General features: G+C 40.0%; 1 protein-coding gene across 2 annotated transcripts; it reads left to right on the top strand.

The window, feature by feature from the left end:
• The first annotated feature begins 1,837 nt into the window (after positions 1 to 1,837).
• aplf (aprataxin and PNKP like factor) lies at positions 1,838 to 21,918 on the top strand. Of its 2 annotated transcripts, XM_046046711.1 has the most exons (12): positions 1,838 to 1,983; positions 2,203 to 2,338; positions 3,778 to 3,849; positions 7,007 to 7,170; positions 7,717 to 7,876; positions 8,790 to 8,919; positions 11,348 to 11,526; positions 12,442 to 12,761; positions 15,347 to 15,472; positions 16,989 to 17,035; positions 20,283 to 20,499; positions 21,150 to 21,918. In XM_046046711.1, the coding sequence occupies exons 2-11, from the start codon at positions 2,246 to 2,248 to the stop codon at positions 20,492 to 20,494; spliced, it is 1,503 nt and encodes a 500-aa protein (XP_045902667.1). In that variant the 5' UTR covers positions 1,838 to 1,983; positions 2,203 to 2,245; the 3' UTR covers positions 20,495 to 20,499; positions 21,150 to 21,918. The 2 variants fall into 2 exon arrangements, with proteins under 2 accessions (XP_045902667.1, XP_045902658.1); XM_046046702.1 differs by having other exon boundaries at positions 20,283 to 21,918.
• Positions 21,919 to 25,615: the final 3,697 nt, after the last annotated feature.

The raw sequence follows: 25,615 nt of genomic DNA, 5'->3' as shown, positions 1-25,615 counted from the left end.
GTAATCTGTTGAATGGCTCGTACACTTTCAGCATGACCTAGCCATTGGCTGGTGGACAGTTCATTTTTCAACCAGGTTATAAGTATATTCTGGCCTTCTGCTATTTATACAAGCATATTAACTGCCTGTTTACTGACCAGTAAAAACACACTATTTTTTACCCTCACTATATTTAAGTTTCATTGTAACGTTAGTAAAACATTCACACCAAGAGGCGCCTCTGACATTTATTCATCAAAAGTAAACTCTATAAGGTATGATGTACTATCATTTTGCAGATATTTCAATAATTAGGACAGGGTCAAAATTCATCATGACAGGGATTTAATACATTTATTTTTTACAGCGCCAAACCTGCATTTAAACACGGCACTAACCACACAACTTATATAAATTATAAAATATTTATATCTAAAACAGAAGTTTCAGGCTTATGGACAAACTAGACAAAACCTCTGCATAAAAACAACTGAATTTTACCCATTTAAAAGGCCATTTAGCACAAAACAAATCACAGCAGGCTGTTTAAATTCGTATTATGTTTTCCTGTTGGGTTTGTGCATGGAGCAAAACCTTAATTTCTTTATCAAAGTGTGAATCTCATTTAACAAAATCAGATTTTATTGTTGCAGAATTTCACGTCTCACCTCCGCCCCTGTTAGCGGTCAGCTAAGCTAACAAGCTAACAACACTCCGGCCTGTCACAGTTTTTAATCCAAACACCATTTATTAACATGAAAACACTGATCGTGAAATGTCTGCCGGCGTGTTTAAGTACAAGTCGATGTATGTGTGTTTTAAACAGCTGCTTCTCACCGGTGTTGTTGTCGCTTCGTGTCTTTCTGACAGCTGACTCTTTAAATGTCTCAACGGTTGTTTACGCACAGACGCGTCACCGTGTTTTTGATTGAAGTGCGCATGCGTACAATGGTCACATGCAATCAAAGCGTTAGTAAATAAAGGTACGGTGAAATATGTGACTATATTTTCTTTAAAAATATTCTTCAGTTCGGCGACTGGCTGAACCAACAGTAGTAAATACTCTGCTTATTGTTAAATGCAAAAAACAACATTTTTAAACGTTTGATTCCTATTTTTATTCTCACTATTCTGTTCAATTTTGATAAACTGACGTAATGCATTGTATATTTTTGAATGCCGAATTAAAGGTTGATATGTAATGATTCATAAACCGTGTTGAATGTGTTTATTTAATTATAAATAATTTGCAAATAAAGGACAACATTTTAAATAAATAAAAAATGTGAATGGAATTTGGTTACTGTGTGTCCTGAGAACTACCCAGTATATTTTATGAATTGATTATTTGATATTTGCAGCGCTTCTTCATTTCAGTGAATGGCTAAACCAAAAATATTAAATACTCTGCTTATTGTTAAATACAACAACACATTTTAAGGTGTATTAGTGGACGTCTGAACCAAATAGTAAAGTTAGGTTTCAATTTTGATAAACTAAAGTCACTGTATATTTTTGTGTGCCAAATTAAAGAGTGATACTACTTCTTTATAGACCGTTTTGCGAGATATTGATTTAATGGCAAATAATACGCAAATAAAGAACAACATTTTAAATTGAATAAAATCTGAATGGAATTCGGTGAATGTGTTTCCAGAAATCCACTAGCCACGCTGAACCAAATTAAAAAGTCATGCTCTGATTATGCCAAATTAAAGAGTGATATGTACTCATTCATAAACAATTTTGAGATTTATTTAATAAAGTATAAATAATTCGCCATTAAACTACAATATTTTAAACAGAAAAAAATCTGGGTGGAATTCGGTGAATGTGTGTCCACGCACGCTTTAATTCGCAGCAGCACGTCTACTGCGCATGCTCCTGCTGCCTCCCGGAAGTTTTGAACTGTGTAGCTGATCCAGAAGTTGTAGGTGTTTTTGTCCTGCAGCTGTGAGTCTTAAGCCGAGACACAAATAATTCTGATCCAGTTGGCCACAGCAGGTAGGCAGAAGTTATAGTTTACTACTGGACGGCTCGGTGTGAACTTAACTGAGCTTCCGTTTCTCGCAGAATAACTTCTTGCCTCAGTCATAGCTGAATGAAATAATTTAACGAAGTTTTAAATCCTGAAACTATTTGATTCTCCTAATAAGTACAGTTTAGCTTCCATGACTCCCTGAACGGGATAGTAAAGGTTTGTATTGTTTTGTGTTCCACCAGTGACCCTGGGTGAAGCTCCCCTCAGGTCCCGCATGCTGAGCAGATGTCCCGCTTCGACCTGGTCCCGGTTGACGGTGGGGATCCTGTCCACCTTCCGCCGGGGGAGACTGTGCTGGGCAGGGGTCCTCTATTGGGAGTGAGTCCTCTTGTCTCTTAAATTAAGCTTAGTTTACTTTGATACTTACTCCAAATTATTTACTGGCTTATTTAACAGGGACAGTGGTGCACATTAATGTAGCTCACTGCTCTCTGTGCATTGTGTATAATGTCCCCGGTCTCCTCCAAGTTGCCATCAAAATGTAAACTACATGCACGCCGATTTAACGACTGATATCTACTTATTTATAAACCACCTTGACATTTATTTGGTATACATAAAAAGTTTGCAAATTAGCAAGAACATTTTAAATGACAATAATTCAGTATTGAATTTGGCCAATGTGTGGCTACAAATCTTCAGAAATATTTCATTGATCCCCAAGAGGAAATTCTATTGTTACAATTGCTCACTTTGCATGTCAAGATATTAAGGAATAGAAAGATAATAGAAAGTAGTTAAGTAAAAAATATAATGTAATATATACACATCTAAAAGTCTGAATATATACAATTTAAATATAAAGGAGTATAGATATGTACAGTAATTTTACAGTTCTAACAACTGTAATGATAAATAGTAGTAGTGAGTAAGATAGTAATAATGAGTGCGAAACTTTAACTTTAATAAACTGACATGCAGTAAAACCTGTATGATCCTGTTTCCCAGGATTTGTCTGGCCAATATGTCATGTACGTTGTTTTGTGTATTCCACTTACACACTCAGAAAAGACAAGTTCTGAGCTGCAGGTCTTTCACTGAACCACTGGAGGACTCCGTCACACTGGTAACAGGGAGCCAGTTGGTGGAACAGGAGGAGTAACTTGCTGTGTGGAAGAGCGTAGTGTTGATTTTAATAGAGCCACCAAAATGACAGACTCTCCAAAAGGTTATAGCTGCTTTTCTTTGTACACATGAGTTTCTGAAGTATCTCTTCTTCTTTACTTCCCCTGGTACCACATGCAAGGAGTGTTGTATAATATTCAAATTGTTCATTGAATTAAACAAATCAAGTGTTAATCTGGTTTTATTATGTTTTTTTTTTAACAAAATCCATGTGAAAATCAGGTTATAAATACACAGTTTCCTGCATGAATACTCTATCTCTTTGTCATCTTCCATCACCAAACTCATTAGGATTCATCCTCTGGGGACCACGAATATCCACAGCGAACGTCATCCAGGTGTTCAGTTCTTTAGATGCTTTATCCTGTGATGGAACAAATTATTGCTCATCATGTTGGAATAACCTGATGGTGGCAGCACATCTCTAACATTGTTAGGGAGTCATTATCTTTCATGCTCAGTGCACCATGAATGATCACTGAACATGGGAATCTGGTCTGTAGTTGTCAAGAGAGAGTGATCTCTATTTGAGGATCAAAGAAGAGACGTTTTGTTATTTTACCTAAAAGTGTATCTGAATCATTTTGTACTGAAGCTCTTCTCCTGTTCTGTTTTTCTTCCCCTTGTCTCAGGTCAGTGACAGGAGGGTGTCCAGACAGCACGGGCTGCTGGAGAACCTGAACGGACAGCTGCGTCTCAAATCGGTACATCTTCCCCCGGGAGTGTATTTACGTCCACACCATTGCCATGTTTGACCCTCAACTTGCTGGTGACCATTTTCCAAAACTCAGTTTTTAAAGCCAAAATCTGTAACTTTTATGGGTTAAAATATCTTTATTAAATGTTGTGTGCAAGGCTCCCTGTCTGCGAGCTGCTAATCAGTCAAACTGCTCTTGGTGGCAGATTTATAATACATACTGACGGTACACAGTATATATACATATATTTATATGTATTATAGAGTACAGTGGAGACCAGCTCTACATAAAATGTTCCCTGAGATAACTTATGTTCTGAATTAGCAAAATAGTTTTTTAAAAATATATTTGTCTCATAATGGCAAATTAATTTAGTTCAATCTATAAAAACTTTATTTAAAGAGCACTTAAGTGCTATAAAGAAACGCAAAGAGAAAGATACAGCCCAGTGAATAATAAAGTACATGAGGGGTAAAATAAAACAAAAGTACAATAAGAAATAGCAAGAAATAAAACAATAAAAAAATCAGGCAGCTCAATAAGACGACCAATGAATGTGCCATGAAGTTAATGTCAATGTTAATGAGGTTAGTGTTTATCAAATAGTTTCATTCCCACTGGTACTTCGTAAGCACAGCTCTGGAGTCTGGCCACCAACATTATTTCAATTACCTCTTATTACCATAGACTAGGGCTGGACGATATGGCCAAAAATGTTACCACGATAAAAAGTTTCATATCTTTCGATATCGATAATTATCGCGATAAGTATCAAATAATTTTTTCTTTCAAGTTTAAATGCTGATTTTTGCTCCTGAGTGAAAGTTGAAGAAACATGATGGTTAATTTTCTTTATGGTCAGAACACTTGAGGCCAAACAGTGGATTACATCACAAATCTGAGGTAGAATGTCAAAACAATTATGATAAAATCAATCAATCAAACAAATATGCATGAGTGAAATTAAGTAAAAGCTTTTTCAGTCCTTTTTCCTCAACAGAATAAACATCTTAATAACTAAAAAAAATAAGTCCTAATTCGTGTTGATTCAAGTGAATAAATCAAACATTTATTGAATATTTATTGAACATTTGTTATATTGTTATTGAAAAAAATTATATCGCGATTATTGTTATTGTTTTATTGTCCAGCCCTACCATAGACAGAAGACGACAGTGTGCAGTTATTCAGGGTTCGTTGCCTGCCTGTGAAATTCAGCTTCATGTTTGAGAAATCCACAAGAGCGAACGTCACAAAAGTTACATTGACATCATGAGATCTCGCGCTGTGGGAGATCCAAAGCAGGATGAGTCGAAACTAGTAGTTTGTAGTGTTACAACAGATGGCTGCCGACTGCAAACATCAAAGTCCTTATAGGCATAGGTGTCATTTACACTGGGGACGCTGGGGACATGTCCCCACCAATTTTTTGAAATGGCTCATTCTGTCCCCATCACTTTTTGAAAGCACTTGCTAAACGTTTTCTGCTTGCAACAAGAAATGTTAAATAACAAATAAAAATTCTATGAGAAAGGTTTACTTGCACAATAGGAAAACATTAAATGTAATGTAAATATAGAAGAAACAGCATTTTATTTGATTATATTTTTATAGCCTATTCTGAGTTGTCACCGGCCACATGAATTTTGTTTCCCTTTCATATAAATAGACATTTCCACCATAAGCTGGTGCAGGAAATTAAGAGTTTAATGCTCAAAATCTTCTGGGGGAGGACTTCCAGACCCCCACTTCAAATACCATATTTCATCAATGAATATTTCTTTTAAATAGAATTGGAGTATCTTGTTGTTTTGTTCTCGTGATTCCAATATTAGTACATTATCACGTGTTGTGGACACATCATTAATCTGAACCATCATATGTCCCCACCACTTTTCAACATAAAGTGACGCCCTTGCTTATCGGCCTGTCCCGCCACTCGGCAGCCATCTTGACAACGCCTCCAGGCAGTTATTTATCTGAATGAATGGGAAGAGAGCCAGAACTGCACTTTCACTGGTCACCAGTACGTAAACGCTACATGAATAGAATCAGCCCCTCAATCCTCCTTAAAATGTCTCTGAAAACATGTAACAAACTACATTAAAGGTTAAGTGTGTAAGTTTTAGTGGCATCTAGTGGTGAGAGTTATGCATTACAACCAACTGCTCAGTCACCGCTCCCCCCTCCCTTTGCAAGTGTTTCGCTCTTGTGCTAATACGTGTGGTCATCTATTTGTTCAACTCTTTTTTTCTTACTTCTAATAAACCAGACAACTACTTCTCCTTCTTCTTCTTTGCATGTATTCAACCTAATGATGAAACTAGCTCTGTGGCTACTGTAGAAACATGGTGACATCCATGTAAGAGGACCGGCAGTTATGTAGATAGAAATGGCTCATTCTAATGTGATAAAAGCATAACGGTTCATTATGTAAGGTCTTTATACACCAATGAAAACATAGTTATGGATATTATTTACATTTATTCATTTAGCTGACGCTTTTATCCAAAGCAACTTACAAATGCTATACATGTCAGAGGTCACACGCCCCTGGAGCAACAAGGGGTTAAGTGTCTTGCTCAGGGACACAATGGTGGATGTCATGGTGGGAATCGCACCCGGGTCTCACACACCAAAGGCAATCATCTTATCTATGCGCCATCACCACCCCATTATATTGCATTTCTGTCAATAGATCCTCCTAAATATTACACACTGGACCTTTTAATTGTTCAGAGGAATTTTAAAATGCTGCACAATCTAATGCAAGAGCCCTGTAAGAAACTCTACCTCACAATGTTTTAGGCAGGTGTGAAAAAATGCTATAAAGGAAAATTGATTGCAAAAATAGACATGTTAATTGATTTATATTTATCAATTAACAAAATGCAAAGTGAGGTGGTCACCTTTTTGGCTTCTAAACACAACTGAAACTCACTATAAATCTGAGAAGCTGCAGATTCAGACCCCAATACGCTGTCACATTGTTTTAACATTGTCATTTAAAACAGTATTTTTACAAAAAAATCTGAGTTATAGCCACTTTAAAGACTGAATTTGAATACTAAAAGATCATTACAAGCTTTTCCCACCGTTTAGAATAAAAAACAACCTGACTGGAGTTAACTGTTCTTTTGTCTGTTGTTGTTTTGGTTTTTAGACCCACATGAACCCGTGCTTTCTTCTGTCGTCCCCGACCGACGACCCTCGACCTCTGAAGAAAGGTTCCTGGTGCCCCCTTCATCATGGAGACTTGTTCTCTCTGCTGCCAGGGCAGTTTATCTACAAGGTGGTGGCCGTGGGCGGAGAAGACCGCACTCCCAGGTACTTAGACGTTGGGGAAAAAAAACTGTAACCCTGTTTAAGCTGTGTGAGCTGAATCTAATTTAATGTAGTTTCCCCCCCGACGTCTCCATGAATAATTAAATATAGACAGAAGAGGCTGCTCTCCACTGTTTAATTAAAGTCTTATCTTTTATCTCTACAGAGCAGACTGCGTGGGGTTGAATGGGGGTCCGGTTCAAGTGTTATCTGTTGACTCAATTAAAAGCCAACATAGGGGAGAATGTGGATTTATGTGGTCTTTGGGCTTTGCTAATCTTTCATCTATGAGTTAGCCCTCCATTGTCCTGATGCGAGCTCTGTGTTTGAAGTTTAGATCAAACAGACGAGGAAAGGACACTCGAGCAAATGTTACCGCTGTTCAAACCAGCCGGAGCTCATGTAAAATTCATACAGACGCAGCATTAAGGTTTTACAAGTTTGGGTTTCTTTCACATCATAATTTCTCCAAAGAGAGAGTTTTAAAAGGTGGACTTTAACCAAACTCTTCAGGCTGAATGTCATTTTGTCAAATTTTACTTCCCGTAGGAACAGTCAGGCGTTAGAAGAAGACAAAGAAGTTGCTGTTTCTCCCAGGCCAGAACCCCCCCCTGCTGTCGGACCGGAGCGTGGACAGACTCCCCCTCAAGAGGAGCCCACGCCTGCAGCTCGGTCAAACGCAGACAATCCCGACAGAAGTTTAAACCAGGTTTGCATTATCAGCTGTCGATGGCCAAGCTTGTGTTGACAGGAAGTTTTCATCATTTAGATATTTTGAAAGTGTTGACGGTAGGGTTTGGTGATATGACGTTATAAACAATGAGATATGTCAACAGTCATAGATTTTGCAGTGTTTTTCATGTATTTAATTCACTGTTTTACCATAAAACATACATTCCCATCTGGTGATTGGATCCATAAAGTGTTTCACAATCAATTTCCCAGAAAGTTTCTTGTATCGCTCCGCTTGAACTGCCAAATAATTTCATCTCTTCATAGGAAAAATAAAAAAACATCTGTACAGTAGTTTCTTAAAGCTGTCCTAAAAGGTGTCCGTGCACATTTTAATGGATCAGTATTGACTAAAATAAGTTCAATTCATTTTTATTTATATAGCTCCAATTCAGAACAGAAGCCATCTACTTTTCAAATAGAGCAGGTCTAGACTGTAGTCTTTGTAATATTATTTTCAGAGACCCAACAATTCCCCCTGTCAACCAGCACTTGGCCACAGTCGCAGGGAAAAACTCGCTTTTAACCATGAATCTGATCCTTTCTTTTAGCGATGGGCCGATTAATTGGTTGGCCAATAAATCGGGACGATATCTAGCATTTTGAGATAATAAGCATCGGCCGATACCTGCAGTCACAAGGCAACAATATATGATCCGAAATTTTCCCTTGCACCCACGGCAATTAATGCTGTAAAGTTGCACTTGAGCAAAGATCATTTGTGAGTGAAGAAGCTCCGCTCTGTAACACCGCTGTACAATCGCCATGTTTCTGTAGTTAGACATCAGCTGATCAGTGAATCAGAAATGTTTCCAGCAGCAGGCAGCTTTTTTCATCGAACAAGCTCTGATGAACCCGCTTTATACTGAGGACTGTCTTGTTTCATGTAGGGAAACTCTGCACAACCGAAAGAAGTGGATGATGACCAAAGCGACGTCACCCTGTCTGCACCTGTGAGAAGAGTTTTACCTGCGTGGATGATGGCGGCTGCAGCGCACAGTTCTTCCTCCAGCCCGAAAGGTAGCGTGTTCATGTCTTAAAGAGGTCATATTATGCTCATTGTTTGAGGTCGCTCCGTTTTAGCTACCGAGTGAAGCATCTCACTTCTATTCGATCTTTGTTGGGAGTTGCACATGCGCAGTAAATTTGGTAAAGACTGCTAGCAATCAGAATCAGAATCAGAGTAGGGTGGGTCCTGACAAGCAAGGTAGTATGATCCAAAACAAAGCCGCTTCAGCTGGTATCCACAGACTTTGGGCTTTTTCACTTTACAAACCTGTTACATGCACAAAAAAGGTATATAACTCAATAAAGGAGAGGGGAAAAAGCTAAAAAGCTTCAGCTTACATTAACTGTGTCTGACTCGGGTCGGTTTCAGACAGAAATATGCGACCTACGCAGGGCTCTAATACACAGCAGACCAGAGAGGCTGTGGTGGAGACAGTGTAGAGAACCAGGTGAAATTACGACAGCTACGCTAGTTACTGTCTGTACGTGCAATAAAACCTTAGTGAGTGAAAAAACAATACTTTATCAATAAACCTGCTTAACAAATATAAACATGTAGAAAATGATATTTTAATCTGCAGCAGTGTTATACACAAACACAGTCCGCTAGCTCAGCAAATTCTTACAGACAAGCTAAAGTGAAAGCTGTCAGTCTGCAGCCTAACTGTTTGGCACATTGTTGTAAATGTAGCTGCTCCTCTCTCTGCCAGCGGCAACGTTACCTGCAGGCAGTGAATTGGAGGAGGAGGATGTGTTTTTCTTTCCTTCCTGCTTAACTCAGTATTTTGATGTCAGGAATATGTTTTATTTTACTGACATTTTGTTTTAATTGGATTTAAAATGTTCATGTTACGACCCGGCTCATGTGGGCAAGGAAGATAACATAAACCAGATAGATTTGGTAAAGAAAAGTTATTTATTTGTAAAAAGTAAAAAACAGCAAACTATTCCAAAACCAAGAGAGCAGCACCCTGTTTTACATCGGTTATCTCAAATAATACACTCGTGTTCAACAGTGAGGCAAACGGATCAATGAAAATCACAGCTGCCCCAAGTGACAAGCAAACACACTGTTTAACCGCAGTCGCTGTCAATCGCCTTCACTCGATTGGAGGAATCCACCACCGGCCACGCCAATCGTCACCGAGCCCAGCCGGACGTCATCCGGTCCAAACCTCAGCGGGCAATCCTGCAGCTCATTAGAGTACAGCAACCTGTACACCTTGACTCAGAACATAGTCGGATACCAATACACAGGGGCCGTAACAATTCAATTCTAGTCCTGTTCTCAAGTTAAAGACTACCAGGCAGAGAAAATAAGCACACTTTAGTATTTATTTATTACAAGTCATATCATAAATGTTCGCACAATGCAGATTTTCCTCATATCCTGCCGGCCTACTATATTAAATTCCCTTTTTTGTGGGTCAGTTTTGAAGCCAGAAAATATATTTTCCCATGATGCTAATATAGGACTGTTTTAAAACACGTGCTGTGGTACATTTTCGGTTCCTGTCCTGCACTCAGAACTAATCCACCAAGTGTCTGCTGAAGGACAGAGTGTGTTTTCAATGATGTTGTCCAGGTCCTGCAGGGAGTCGGAGCGCCACCTGAACGCCGCAGACCTTTGTTGACCTTAAATTGCAGCTGACGTCTGAGGGCGTCTGTTATTTAGATGGAAAACATGAACAGGTTGACTGCTGTGATATTTCCTGACGTGACGTTAACAAGATAATGAATGGAAGTATAACCCTGCGCTTTAACCTTTCTCTGCGTACCAGGATGTTCTTTGATAATTACAGCAGATAAATGGAGACAAAGTGTGTGTTTCTGACAGTATTAAACAGCCACTGTTTCCCCTGAGTGCTGCCGCTTCTCTAATGTTTACTCTGAAGGAAAGCAGACAGCTCTGCTCTGCTCAGGCTTTTTATTACTGCTTCCATCACTCCGTCCATCCGCTCACTTAAGAGCTGCGTTTAACTGGGCAGAGTGGACGGATGGAAGAGTTCCAGTTTCCTAAAGAGAAACTTGTGATGCTCTCGGTGTCGTCTTAACTTTCAGGAGAAGGAACCGGTTCTGAGCTACAGATATAAGTAATATATCTGGATGAATTGGTGGAATGTAAAGTCCTTTTTCTCAAGAACAAGTTAGAGACATTTGAGGTATTTTGAGATACTTAAAACTTCTGCTCCAAACTGGACTTGCCTGATGTGGTCGTATTAATTCTTGAGGAGATGCTTTTGGTTTGTCCACCAGAGAGAACTGACAAATTTATCTTTACACTGGGACACATGTCCCACTCTGTACTTTACACTGTATGTATATCTGTAAAAGTTTTAATATGAACCAGATTTTTACAATTTAAATATCGTTATCAGCCTCATAACATCAGGCATCAGCCGGACTGCAGTTCCTCTGAATGTTTCTCTCTCTGCTTTAGTTCAGTCAGCTGTGAGGAGAAGTAAAGCACCTGCAGCGGCAGCCACCGGCACTAAACGAGCAGCAGCCAAGAAGGCGGCGCCCACCAAGACTTCCTCGTCTGAGGAGGCGGAGCTCAGCCAGGAGGAGATCCCCAAGAGGAAGAGAAGAGATGAAGCAGCAGCAGCTCAATCTAAAACAGTTGAGTGCAACTCACTGGCTGTTGTGTTTTGACTGGGGGTTGTTGTTTTTTTCAGGATTTAATCATTATTGGTCCAAATAAGACCTTCAGGTTTTGCCTCCTTTCGGTCGTACCTCTAAATCAGAATCCCTCCAGGATCTCGCAGGCCTTTTTTGTTGATGTTGCCTAAAATGCCTGATTTTGCAGCAGCTTTTCTAAAACATTTTGGTGAAAGTTGAGATGTTCTTGGGCATTTTTTTGCAATGAAATTGTGGGAATAAGTGAAAACTGAAAGATAGATGTGATTTTTGTAAACATTAGAATTACAGTTGAATAATAAGATCTGATACTTTGAAAAAACACACGCAGTTCAGTGTCATGCAAAGATAGTAGGCTACTCGTGTCACTCTGTGATAAACTACATTAACCTCTAACCCTGCAGATTTAAACCAGCTGACGGGGTTGCAGCAGCCTGCGTATCAGTGATTTGTCTTGTCTGACGTCCTCCATGTGTTTCTGACATTCTCTCTCAAAGTGTTTGTCAGTAGATGATTTCCTTTATGTTCGACCACGATACTGCACGTTCTGCAGAACACTTTCCCTGTTTTGGTAAAGGAGATCTGAGACCTGGTCTTCCCGGTCCTTTTTTGTAGGTAAATGTTAGATGTTGGTATTACATGTCTGCTGCGTCTTCTAAACAAGGAAGTGAGTTTTCTGACATATGGCGATTAAATGTCTAATTTGCAGATAAGTTGCGGTGATTGGTCAAAATTGCAGGGATTTGTTAAATTTGTGTTAATAGTTATGATCGTGAAGAAATCCTGAAGGGACTGGTAAATGAGTAGGGCTGTAAAAGTTCTGCCTTTACAGACTAGTTGAACTGAAATGAACCCCTATTTGTTTTGTCTGTTTCTGGCGGTTTCATTCACTCTCAGGATTTTCCTTCAGAGCGGCCAACAGTTCGGCTACAGAGTGAATCCAACAGGTCTGAGCTGAGCGACGAGTCCGAGAGCTTCCCCGTGGAGGCGGACGAGGAAGAAAGAGGAGGAGAGACATCGACAGCTGACACAAACACTACGACACGGACGACGCATGCAGTCGGTCAACCGGAGAACGAGGACAAGACGTCAAAAAACGGACGACAAATGACCAAACGGGCGGAGTCTGTCGGGTCAAACAGTGGCCCCTCGTCCAGACCCGCTCCGTCCAAACCTCGACTCAGAGCACCGTGTCCGTACGGAAAGGACTGCTACAGGTACGTTTGTCTCAGGTTGAGCTTCTTTAGAGCAAAATAAAGAAAGCATGTCTGGGATTTTATTTCTAAGTCCTGCCAGAAGACTTTACTTTGATGTGACTCATTTTCCAACAGAGATGAGATGAAGTGCACTTGAGCTGATGAACATGAAGCGAGCCAAAAACAGTTTTTCCTTATCAGAATCGAGGGTCTAAAGACAGACTGTGTTGTATGCTGTACAGCTTGTAAAGCACCGTGATGCAAATGATTTGTGATACTGGAATATATAAATAAAATTTACTGGACTTGAAAGGTTTTCTTATACACAAACCACAAAGTGGGGCTGCAGTGGAGAAGAGCATCACGGCACACTGATTCTTCCTATTGAATCAGGGTTCTGGTTCCTTCAGCACAGATCCTGTCAGCGCTCGGTGACCTTCATCCTCTTCCTTGCTCATCATCCCCTTCATGGCTAAAGTGAAAGGCGTCTCTGTCCTAGAGGGGCGTCTCTGGGGACTCATTTGTAGCCATCATTGGTTTCCCTTCAGTATAAAAGGTGTTTTGTACCTGAGACGTTGCTACTGTTAGCGTTAGCTGGATCTGGGGCGTCATTGTAGCTGGGAGAGCGCGGCACGTTCAACGCGGTGCGTTCCTTCAGATTCACGCCGTGTTGAATAAACGCTTCATCATGTTGGAGCTGCTTCCTGCCTCGCACCAAACCTCCTTACTGCAGCTGCTGCATTCTGCTGTGGCCTTCTCTGTTTTAGTGAAGCTAAGCCAAACTTTGGAGCGTTTGCTGCGGTCCGCCACGGTCCAGGACTGGAAACAGAAGGACTCTCTTCTTCACGCTTTGTTAACAAATGAGGTGACGTTAGGTCGGCGTAGCGGCTCCTTTGATGGAGTGTAAATGCTCACTGCAGTTCAGTCAGGAGCTGAGATATGCAGGAAGTTAGGAGCCGAGGAGCAGAATCCAAACGCACGGGTCTAAATGAATCCACGGTTCTTGGAAATGTGGTACCGGTTCCAACTTGGAGCTGATTCTTGATAACCAACACTACTGGAGGTTGGAGAGACACAAAAATGTTTCATTTCTATTTTACCATGTCCCAGCAGACGGACGAGCATGTCAGATTTTCTCCCTCCTTCCACGTTCTAGGACATAATTCACTGTTTGGGACTTTTACCAATAGTAGCATAGAGCGCTCTGTAACTCTAAACCTGGTGAAAGACAAGCGATGTTGTTGTTGCTGTGAGGTGGAACTGTGAAACACAAGGAAGGTCACAGTGGCCTATTCTTTCTTTTTTTGTTGTCTTTTCAACACAAGACACTTCAGACACCATAGTTTGTTTACATTCATAAATCTTTGTGAAAGACGGTATAGCGGCTGTAAAAACAACGCAAAACAAAATTTGCAGCCTCGAGGGACTAAACACAGAGAGACTGAAAACACTGTGACGCGCAAAAAATAAGTTCCACTCAACGATCTGTCAGTCAACAGAAAGTGTTCTCTCCCAGGCTCACCCCCTCTCTCTGTCAAAGCCCAAAAAAAAACAGGTGAACAGGTGAAGCAAAAAGATAGACCACTATCACTTCCGCCCATAACCCTGGTGGACACGCCCACCACCTACAATCTGAGTGCAGTGAATAATATGGATGAGACCATAAACATAGAACACATGGGAGACTTACAGGTGGCCCCTACAGATGGTAAGCTGTGATCAGTCAGGGGCAACGTGTTTTTATCTGCAGGTCTAAACTTTTCCTTTCCTGTAGGTGGCTGGTTGTTGCGGGGGTTTTGTTTCACAGCAACTAGGAAATAAACATGTAGTCTTCTGTTGCCACCTCGAATTCGTAATAACGCAGTAGCATGAAAAGTGTATCATTGTGCTAATATTGGTGTTTACCTTGAAAACATTGACTACAGACGACTACTTTAAATGGACGTTCTGCATACAGTCGTATATCTACAAAGTGCTAATTGCCTCATTTCAATGTGATTGCAAATCTGAAGTCTAAATGTCAAAACGTCACTTACTGTAATTTTTTTTCTTGTGGTTTGTTGTTTTTCACCTCCATGAAACAGTTCTTAACATCCAGATATGTTAAACTTGTAAAATGCACGCTGGTATTCCATCTTGTTTTGTAGGCGACCTGTTTGACTTGACTTCCTCATAACATGTTGCTAAAATTTGCTCTCTTTATTTCACTTGATTCAGTATGTAACTCTATGTAACTCTAAAAGAACAGTTGATCCCAGCCCAGCTCCAGGGTTTCAACGGTCCTGAACAGAACACAGTTTGGTCCTTTGAAATGTACATAATGGCAAATGCTCTGTATTTGAACAACACCTTTCTAGTCTTTGCGACCACATTCATACACTGATGGCTGCTCATCAGAACGGAAATTACGTTCCCACCCCAATGGACCAGCCGCCAGGATCTATTTGGGGTTCAGTGTCTTCCCCGAGGACACTTTGACATGCAGACTTGGGGAGCTGGGGATCGACCCAAACACAAGGGAACTGTTTATTTGCAGAGTCTCTGACATGTTTCTCCTCCAGCAGGCTGAAGCCCTCTCATCACCTCCCTGTTTGTTTGTTTTGCAGAAAGAACCCGGTCCACTTCCAGGAGTGCAGCCACCCCGGCGACACCGACTACGAAGAGGAGGACGAGGAGGAGGAGGAGGAGGAGGCAGACCTACCTGAATGCCCCTACGGTACCGACTGCTACAGGTCGGACATCGGAGCACATCTATTATTACCAGCAGAGTGACTGAAAGGCATGATGGGAAATCTGAGGAAGCTAACATTAATGGAGATGAGATTGCAAAACGTTTCTGAAACATATTTTGGTAGCAGATTTTTCCATCAATCAGGAGAACACACAGATAAATTGACATTACAGGTTGTTGAATAAGACATTTAAACAGTAATTAGTGGGGCAGCCTCATGGATGTATTATTAGAAATGGATCCTGGGCGCAAAGATGGTGTTTATTCAAAGAAAGCCCAATGAGAATTGCTCGCCTACAGCGTTGCCTTTTCTCTCCACGAGGACATTTTTACAAATGCAAAACCTTTATGGATGAAAGTTACATAATAGAAAGAGTCATAATTGACCTTGTTTGCAGTTTTACAGACATCTCTTGTCTCTTTTATAATGTGCCCTGTGCGGAAAAACGTTTTGGGCAGCATGGTTTCTTTTTTTTTTGCTGTGATGAGTGGCCATTGAGAAAAATTGGAACAAGGCTGAGCAGCGACTCCAAATCCAGGTCTTACTGGTCCAAAGCAAAATACTGTGACAGCTGGGGGAGAGTTAGATGAGAAGCTTGATGCAAATACACTTTATTCTAAAAATAAGCTACAACAAACTACAGCGTGTGCATGGCTACACGGCCAAAAACACAGTTCTCCCAACTCCCAACTGTCCTGGTGAGCTCACATACGTAAATGCCATCCAGTGTTCAAAAAGAATTCCACAAACTAAACTAATAATTCATACATGCATACTGGCTGTAAGAGACTGCTCTTTTATAAAAGTTTATTTATTTTATAATGTTAGCGAGGTGCTCTGTATTTCAGCCAACAAGGCCCGTCTCCGCTCTAATACACTGTGAAACCCTGACACGTCCAGATTACTATGAAATCTGCTGTGAATTGTCTCCAGTTGATGAACTTGAACTGGATGGATATCCCATGAGCACCCATCCAAGGCCAAAAGGTTAACTTTTAACAAAAGATGTCACAGAGCTGGAGTCCTGTAGAATTTTAATTTATTCATGTTCCCCAGAGGATGAACTCTGCTGACATTCAGGCCTCTTTGACATTTCATCTAATGCCACCATTAGGCCAAACGTGCACCACATGATTGGTGAATTAGTTAGTATACCCTTGGATTTTGTTGCGGATATTCATGACCTCCAGATGATAAACTCTATTGATCTTAGTGACCTCCTGAACATTCCTCTCGACCTTTAGACCAAAATACTCAAGTTTGCACACAAGATATTTTATAATCAAACAGGCAGATTTCCAAGACATTTCCTGATCACATTGCTGCTCCCCGGAGGATGAACCCTTTACATTTTAACGACCTCTCCTCTGGTGCCACCCTCATACTATGACTGCAGCCTTTAGTAGCCTCCAGTGTGAGTCTTGAGTTCCTGTGTCAGACTGAAAGTGATATTAATCCTGTTTATTGATCTCTGTTTAATTCAACTTGACAGTGACTTATTTTTTATCCCACACAGGAAAAATCCTCTTCACAGGAAAGAATACAAACACACAAAGAAACCAGGTAGGCACTTATTGTTTTTTGATTTTTAATTTTAATTAACAGTGAGATCAGTAAAATTCAGCATGTAGCATCAACACTAAGGATGCAGTAAACATAAGTCCAGCATTAAATGTTCAGGGCTACTGTCTGTATTACTTTAAAAATTTGTTTTTAATTAAAGTAAATGGGGTCTGCTCTCAACAAATATAATACATTTTATTATGAAATATATTTCATATCAGGTAACAGAAGCTTCGTTCAAATGAAAACTTCATTAACTCAGGCCCATTATTCAAATGTGTTACAGCCTTTTTAAACTGGTTTAATTATTAAACATATACATTTTTCATTAATTATTAATAAGTAATAATTTTCTAATAAATTTTTCATTGAGATTCAAGGTTTTGGGCTCTTTTGCTTGCATAACATGTCTTCTTTCAGAATAGTAGAAAGAAAACACTTTTTACTACAGTTAGTCTATTTGTGTCTGTAGATTTCCCCTAAATTCACCAGAAGTTACGGTTTAATAATGCTTCATTAACATATTAGAATATGATAGTGTAACTAGTTAGTAAGAAATGAATCTGATAATTATTAGTAAGTAAAATCTCAAATAGGAGAACTGTTTAGATGATAAAGGTGAGTTACCAGAGAACAGAATAAGACATACTGTGTTAGTGGATCATTACATAATGATTAGGTCATACATACCTCTGAATCGAATGAACATTAATAGTTACTGAGTCACTGTGAATCAACAAAACAAATACAAAACATTAATTACTCATTAATTAATTAGTAGTTACTGTTCTTGTGCCATTTTATAGTCCTGCCATACTATAATAACAAAACATTATAGATTAATAATGTGGTGCTATGTGCTACACGTCCTCTTATCTAACTGACAAAATAGGTCAATTGATCCAAAACGACATATATGCCCGTTCCCATATAACTGTTGTAATGTGTGTCACATTGATCTGCAGTATGTTGAGCTTACAGAAGGATTTACTGGGCTGATAAACCGTCGGTGTCACAAAATGTTGGAAAAGTGAAATCAAAATGAGTTTCCGTCTCTGAACGGTTTTGGCAACAGATCTACCTCAACCTGAGAAGGAACAGAAGCACCTACCTGTCACCAGAACTGGTCTGATTCCTCACAGCAGCATGTTCATTTTGATCACCTCAGCTGACATTTAGTTGACACTTAATTTATGCGGCGCCGCTCGTCACAGTTGTTTTCTGATTAAAGGCGCTGAGTGTCGCCTCCACCGTGTTTATTCTGACAGCACAGAAATAATGGAGCGCAGTGTTTCATCATCACGCTCTTTATTTCTTCTACACCGATGCTCATTTGCTGGATTTATTATTATTAATATCATTTGATATTTAGTGAGATCTTGACTGAATTATGATTCTTTTATTTAAAAAAATGTAAAACTAGAAGGCAGTTAAAGGTAGTGAGGCTGCACAATTATCATTTTGATGTATGTAAATGCTCCGTACTTGTATAGCTTCTAGTTTTCTAGTCTTTTCGACCACTCAAAGCGCTTTTACACTACATCTGCATTCACCAGTCACACACATTCATACACTGAGCCTAAGTGCTCAAACGGAAACTAACATTCACACTCACTCAGTTCAGTATCTTGCCCAAGGACACTTTGACACGCGAGCCAGGGATTGAACCGCCGACCTTCCGATTAACGGCCAACCCGCTCTACCTCCTGAGCCACAGCCGCCCATGTATGGATGATGGATAGATGGATGGTTGGATTGATAGATGATGGAGGATGGATGGTTTGATGGATGGTTGGATTGATAGATGATGGAGGATGGATGGTTTGATGGATGGTTGGATGGTTTGATGGATGGATGGATGAATGGTTGGATGGATGGATGGTTTGATGGATGGTTTGATGGATGGATGGATGGTTGGATGGAGGATGGATGGATGGAGGATAGATGGTTTGATGGATGGAGGATGGATGGTTTGATGGATGGTTGGATGGAGGATGGATGGATGGTTTGATGGATGGATGGAGGATGGATGGATGGTTTGATGGATGGATGGAGGATGGATGGATGGTTTGATGGATGGATGGATGGTTTGATGGATGGTTGGATGGATGGATGGATGGTTTGTTGGATGGTTGGATGGATGGTTGGATGGATGGATGGTTTGATGGATGGTTGGATGGATGGATGGATGGTTTGTTGGATGGTTGGATGGATGGTTGGATGGATGGATGGAGGATGGATGGATGGATGGTTTGTTGGATGGATGGATGGTTGGATGGATGGAGGATGGATGGATGGTTTGATGGCTGGAAGGCAGTTAAAGGTAGTAAACGTGCAGAGGCTTCACAATCATCATTTGGATGGATGGATGAGCAGCGGCCAACAGATGCACTTGTTCATCAGTGGGACTTACAATAAAAGTGAATCTTTTATCAAACACTAAACTGTTTTTAATTCAGATGTTTCACAGTTGTTACTGGAGTGTGGTGAACATATAACTGGGCCAAAAGTCCAAAGAAGCAGCGCTCATGAACAACTTGAATCTGTCCCCGTTCCAAGCAAAAGTACAAGGGCATGAGCAGTAAAATGAAAAAAATGCCAATACCAAAAATGAAAGTACTGATTATGCAGATTGGCCCTTTTTCTGAATAATATATATTATAATACTGGATTATCACTACTTTAATGTTGCAGCTGGTAACAGTTCATTTTAGTAAAGTTCGTAATTTTTTGACTATATTTTGTATTATTGATCTGAATCTGCAAAGTAACTAAAGCTTTAAAATATTTGCACAGCAACAGGTAAGAAGGGTTCATGCTTCATGTGGTAATCCATTCAGAAGTTGTTGAGATATTTCTAGTAGTAGTAGTATAATAATCACACTGGAAACTATCTAGTTACTATAAGTAACTCCTTGGTAAAATCTTTAGCCCTGACTTTTTCTACATGTCTTCGAGGTATCATGCTGCCTAAAGAACAAACAAAAACATGCTGCACAGTGACGCAGCAGCTATTATTCTAAAACGGAAATGTCTAACTTCCTCTTTTGTCTCTTATTTGCTCCTTTTTACAAGTAGAAAATTAAAGCAGCTCATTAAAGATCTAATGAAGTACGAGCAGAACCGCTGATTTTAAAATACTCTCACATAATCTTTTCCACAGAGCTTGGTGTTTTAAGCCGTTTGTGTAATCTCCTTCTGTGACTCACTCTGGATTATAACGCCATGTGAAACCTGCTTTTTACAGCCGCCGCTAAACGCACCGTCCGCAAGAAGCCCCCGGCTGATGACGAAGATGAAGACGAGGACTTTGAGGATGACGACAGCTTCATCAATGACGACAGCGAGGACGTGGGCGATGACTCGGACTACGCCCCTCCTGACTCTGATGACAGCGGCAAGGAGGACATGAAGCGACTGCAGAAAGAAGCAAAGGCGTTTGTGAAGAGGAGGAAGTAGACGTGGTATTTTGTTTTGTTTGTTTGTTTTTAAAGCTGCAGCAGGCGCAGACGCACCAGTTTAATGAGACTAAATCAGCTGGAGGAGCTGCAGCAGCTGAGGCCTCAGCAGGGCTGTGCGGGTCCACTCTGATTATTTGTTCTTAAATGATTTGTTGTGCTTTTAAACAGTAAGGTTGAGTCCAGACTGGAATAATCATGGCCCAGATGAAGTATCAGGTGAAATCGTCCGAGGAAAATGTAGTTTAGTGCCTTCTGATTATTTGATATTCTTTGCTGATAAAGAATGTTTGCTGTAGAAAGATGTTTGAAGGCTTCATTTCCTTCCACTGCTGCCGAATAACCAAAGAAGGTAAAGACAAAGTTAAGGTCAGAAAAACTGAAAAATAATGTAAATTTCAGAACAACTTCAAATTATTCTGCAGCAGTGGAAAGAAATGAAACATTTCTACAGTAAACATGTTGGAACAGCCTGTTAATACACCCTCAGAAGCTTTATTTGGACTTTATTATATATAATATTATTTTAACTTTGGCAGTTTGCTGCTTACTTTTGGACCATTTGAGGTTTTTCACTGGCTTGAACTTATATTTTAAATACAAACTAGAAAGACGAGGCTGTTGACTGGTTCTATATGTTAACTGCATTGTTGCAGATCAGATGTGAGCACTGAAACCAGATCCGAGCATGTTGTCTGCCTCAAGTGGATCAGACGACCAGGTCTAGAAGAGTCTGCAGCTTCTCTCTGTCTGCACTGTTAAACTTTCTGCTGCCATCAAATCTCCACACAGGAAGCCACCTGAGAGTAAAACACTGGCAGCACTTAGAGCTCTCCCCCTCTTTCATTTACTCGCTCACAAGTTTTGTTAAATGTTCTTGGTTCCAGCTGCAAAAGCTTTCGGGTGTCTTTGCAGGCGTCGTCTTGGCAACACCGAACACAACAATGGACTTTAATAATTCAGGCTGATTTAATGAAAGATGTTGGATGAAAAACCTTTAATTAAGAAACACTCATGTACCCTCAACGCTGGCTGATTACATAAGTTTGTATTTTGGGACATAACCACTAAGTGAAAATCTTCTCACAGTGTGTTTGATATGCGCCTTTTTTTTGTCGTTTAGATTTTATTTCAGATTCTGTCTGTGTAAATATGTTTAATTTCAGAGTTTTTAGAAGTAGATCCGTTATCGTTTTTTTTCCCTGTGTTCCCTGAGTGTTTTTCTATTGTTGTTTAAATACATCCGATGAAAACAAAGAGTTGACTGTCTTGATTTAATAGTGTTGTTAAACAGAGTGAGTATTTTCACATGTATCTATTAATTTATCAACTATATTTTCCATAAATTTGACCTCCCAGCATTATGGTCTTGTGCCAGATGGTGGAAAATGCTGGGATAAAACAATAAAAAGTTTCACATCTTTCGATACCTGTAATTATCACGATAAGTATCAAATCATTATTTCTTTTGAGTTTAAAGGCTGATTTCTACCCGAAAGTGAAAATTGAAGAAACCCACTGGTTAATTGTGGTTATTTTTTATTTCTTCCAAAATAAGGTCCCATAGAGGAAGCGGAAGGGACGAACTTAGGCTCTCTGTTAACGATTCCCGTTTAAATCTGTCCCTCATTAAAAGACCGTTAGTGGAGGTGATGGTGAGCAAATTGTCGGACAAACAGCTTCTACATGACTGACATCAGTTTCCATGTAGCTCCGAGGCAGACTGACAGATTTCTCCTGATGTTTCCTCTCTTATTCTCTGTCTTTGAAAAGGTAAATTTCACGTCTTGAGCAAACGCTCGGGCTGTGTACACACATCTGACATCTCAATTCCCCCCAACAAGCTTGACAGTGTTCATATCATGCAAGGTCACATCCCAAACTGAGAGACACGTCATCCTGAAATTAAGGGTTGATTCTGAACACGTTACAACTTAAATGGAATTCAAGAAGGGTGGAATAAAACTAATATAACCTTTTATCACGGGACATGTTAAACTCACACTAAAATCAAGACATTGATTGATTAAGAATGGCTTTTGTCCAGTCGTTGCAAATGAACTCATTGGATATCACACCACACAATACTCAGTATTTTTATTTTATTTTAAACAGTAAATACGTATTCGCGCCTTTCTAGTCTTCTCGACTACTCAAAGCGCTTTTACACTACAGTCATACTCCATTGCTCAAACATAAACTAACATTCACACACTAATGTGGCTGTTCCACCAGGGGCAATTTGTGGTTCAGTATCTTGCCCAAGGACTCCGACATGCAGCCTGGAGGAGCCGGGGATTGAACCGCCTACCTTCCGATTAACAGGCAACCCGCTCTACCTCCTGAGTGTGATACATCCTTTTCAAACCGTTTCATACTTCTTAGTCACAGTTTCTCATTTCTCCAGTTTGTGTGCGTACGCATGGATCAGAGTGTCTGTGGAAGATCATAAATTCTCCCGTCATGTTAGTTTTTTTTAGATATCCCAAAGTTAGCTTAGAAAGTGGCGTAAGCCTTTTTTTTTTTTGTGCCTACACAATGTTTATAAATGAAGCCCCTGGTGCCCATTCCAGATTTGGTCAGCTGATAAGACCTCTAGGTTAGCTTCACAGCTAACTGGGCTAACTAGTAGCAGGTGGAGTGTCTCAATTCTTACATGTTATTCCTTTTAAATATTGTGATTATAATACTTTTGTACTTAAGTAAACATTTGAAAGCAGGAGTTGTAAACTACATGTATTTCTATACTGTGGTATTACTTCTTCCAGCTCTTGTTAGCACTAGCTTTTTCCTACTTAACTTTTGTCTTGCGCATCATAGCGGCCATTTTTTGGGTTATTACTATAACATTACTGATAATGTGTAGCTGGTTTAGGTGGAGCGAATTTCAATTACTATATACACATCACTAGTTGGTAGCATCAAGATCTGTGTAAAATTTTAACCTGAAAAGTAACTAAATCTGTCAGATAAATATAGTGAAGTGTACAATATTTCCCTCTGAGATGTAGTGCAGAAGGTGCGTAAAATGGAAAGCAACAGTACAGTATTTGACCAAATGTACTTTGTTGCTTTCCACCACTGGTGGTTAATAATAGAAAAGGGCTGTGTCCTAAATTTCAAGTTTCCAAAATTTTATCTGAGCCTCAAAATGTTCAACCTTTTTACTTTCTACTTATAAAAAAACATCTCCATCTTCTCAGGTCATGTCTGAAATCCTATAAATAATATTTTGAGATATATTTTGAGATGCCAGTGCAGTCAGAATATTTCAGCCATTTTTAAAATTAAATCAACATGAACCTTCTAGAAAAGACTATTAATATCTGATAAGAAGAAAGCTAAAAGCAGGTCATCGGTAAAATCAAGAAATGACAAATGATACAAGTTGAAATAATCTTATTGCAGAGAATTATTACAGACACGTATAGGGCATGGTGAATGAGTGAAGGAGGCAGTGATTTCGTACACACTCTGGGATGTTCACATCACGTGACCTTTGTCACACAGCCTTTGAGGCTTTAATCAATACCAGTGTGAAGGAAGAGAAATCACACACATACGACGAGCTTCAGGTGGGATTAATATCCTTGATTAATGTTTTCATTATTAAAATAACTCCACCTCGCCTGGGCAAATAAATCCAATCAGGATGTGGGTTAATTTAAAATAGTCGGGTTTATTAAACTTCCTTCCACAGGAGATTTTTTTCTGTCTGAATGAATGAAGTCAGTCTGATTCACAGTTCACAGGAACATATTAACAATGGCGAGTGATTAAAACAATAACGTGTCCCGTTTACACGCCACTGTCAGTCATTTGAACAGTTCTGACATGCAGAAATACACCAAAACAGACCTTCAACTGCAAACTGAAGAAAAAGTTGGACATCTGTCGAGCACTGGGAACAAACCATCACTTTGTTCTTCTGCGCTGAACAGTTTGCTCAGCGCAGAAGGTGCGAGTTGTTGGTATGGTGGAAAATGGGACTTTGTGCCGACAGAAGACGGCTCAGAAACACGTCTGATTCTGGCGTCAATCTGCTGCCACTCAGCAAACTTAATATTTTCAGCAATGTGGGAACAATGACTAAAATGTGACTAAACGATTTAAATTAATCTCTCTCCAACCAATAGATGCTTAACGTGTTTAAAGCAGGAACATCAGTCTGCATTTATCTATAAATGAATGAGTGATTCTTCCAGTGTTGTACACAGCTGCTTCATACTGCCTGGAGTTTTCCCTTCAGTTCCTGACATCCCTGGAGACAAACACACCGACCAGCAATAACAGGTGAACTGAATAACACTGATTATGTGGTTGCCATGGCACCTGTCAGTGGGTGGGATCTATCAGTCAGCAGGTGAACTTTGTGTCTTCAGAGTTTATGTATTAGAATCAGGAAATTGGGCGAGCATGAGGATTTGAGCGACTTTGACATGGGGCCAAACTGCTGAAGAAGCTGATGCTGGTTCTGATAGAAAGGTGTCAGCTTCGACGGGTCAGGGTTGTTTTGGCGGCAAAAGGGAGACCAGCATGTGGTCATAATGTTATGGCTGATCATGTGTATGTTCACTGTTTACCTTCATCAAACATGCTACCTTACATGCTAATGACACCGTTATGACTTGGTAATCTGTCATTTGTGAGGGAGAGGTTGGATTACTGGCAGGGACGTGCACAGGGGGGTTGCTCTGGTTGCCCGGGCAACTGCCCGTTTGCCTTTCCTGACTCAAGTTGCCCTTCCGAGAAAAAAAAATAAAATAAAAAAATAATCGCGATCGCAAAGCCTCATTCACTTCCATTCGGGCACCGAAAGTGAAAGTCAGTAGGGGAAGGGCAAACTCTGTTTAAGTGGCTGCACTGCTGCAGCGCTGCCTGCACGTCAGTCGATTCTGTTCCCTACCGGAATTCCTGTTTCCTTCCTTTATGCAATCATACTACAACAAATCATGCGTAGTTTTGCCCAGTTACCATACGTGATACGTACCAACAAAAGTGAATACGAGCTAGAAGCGCAACTGAATGTACGGGAAGCCAAAAGGTTAAAAAAGGATTGTATTTTTTTCCGAAATCTAAGCGTTTTTTTATTCAATATTTTATTAGAAGCGAGTTTTCCCCA

Source organism: Micropterus dolomieu, linkage group LG01, assembly GCF_021292245.1.
Source record: "Micropterus dolomieu isolate WLL.071019.BEF.003 ecotype Adirondacks linkage group LG01, ASM2129224v1, whole genome shotgun sequence".
NCBI lineage: Eukaryota > Metazoa > Chordata > Actinopteri > Centrarchiformes > Centrarchidae > Micropterus > Micropterus dolomieu.
Note: the sequence above shows the minus strand (reverse complement) of the source record. Positions and strands in the feature narration are given on the sequence as shown.

Bases quoted from the DNA above. Each gene is read 5' to 3' on its own strand.
- aplf (XM_046046711.1), top strand. From the start codon at position 2,246: ATGTCCCGCTTCGACCTGGTCCCGGTTGACGGTGGGGATCCTGTCCAC. The intron at 7,171-7,716 runs GTACTTAGACGT...TACTTCCCGTAG, and splicing joins GGAGAAGACCGCACTCCCAG to GAACAGTCAGGCGTTAGAAG. The intron at 11,527-12,441 runs GTTGAGTGCAAC...ATTCACTCTCAG, and splicing joins CAGCAGCTCAATCTAAAACA to GATTTTCCTTCAGAGCGGCC.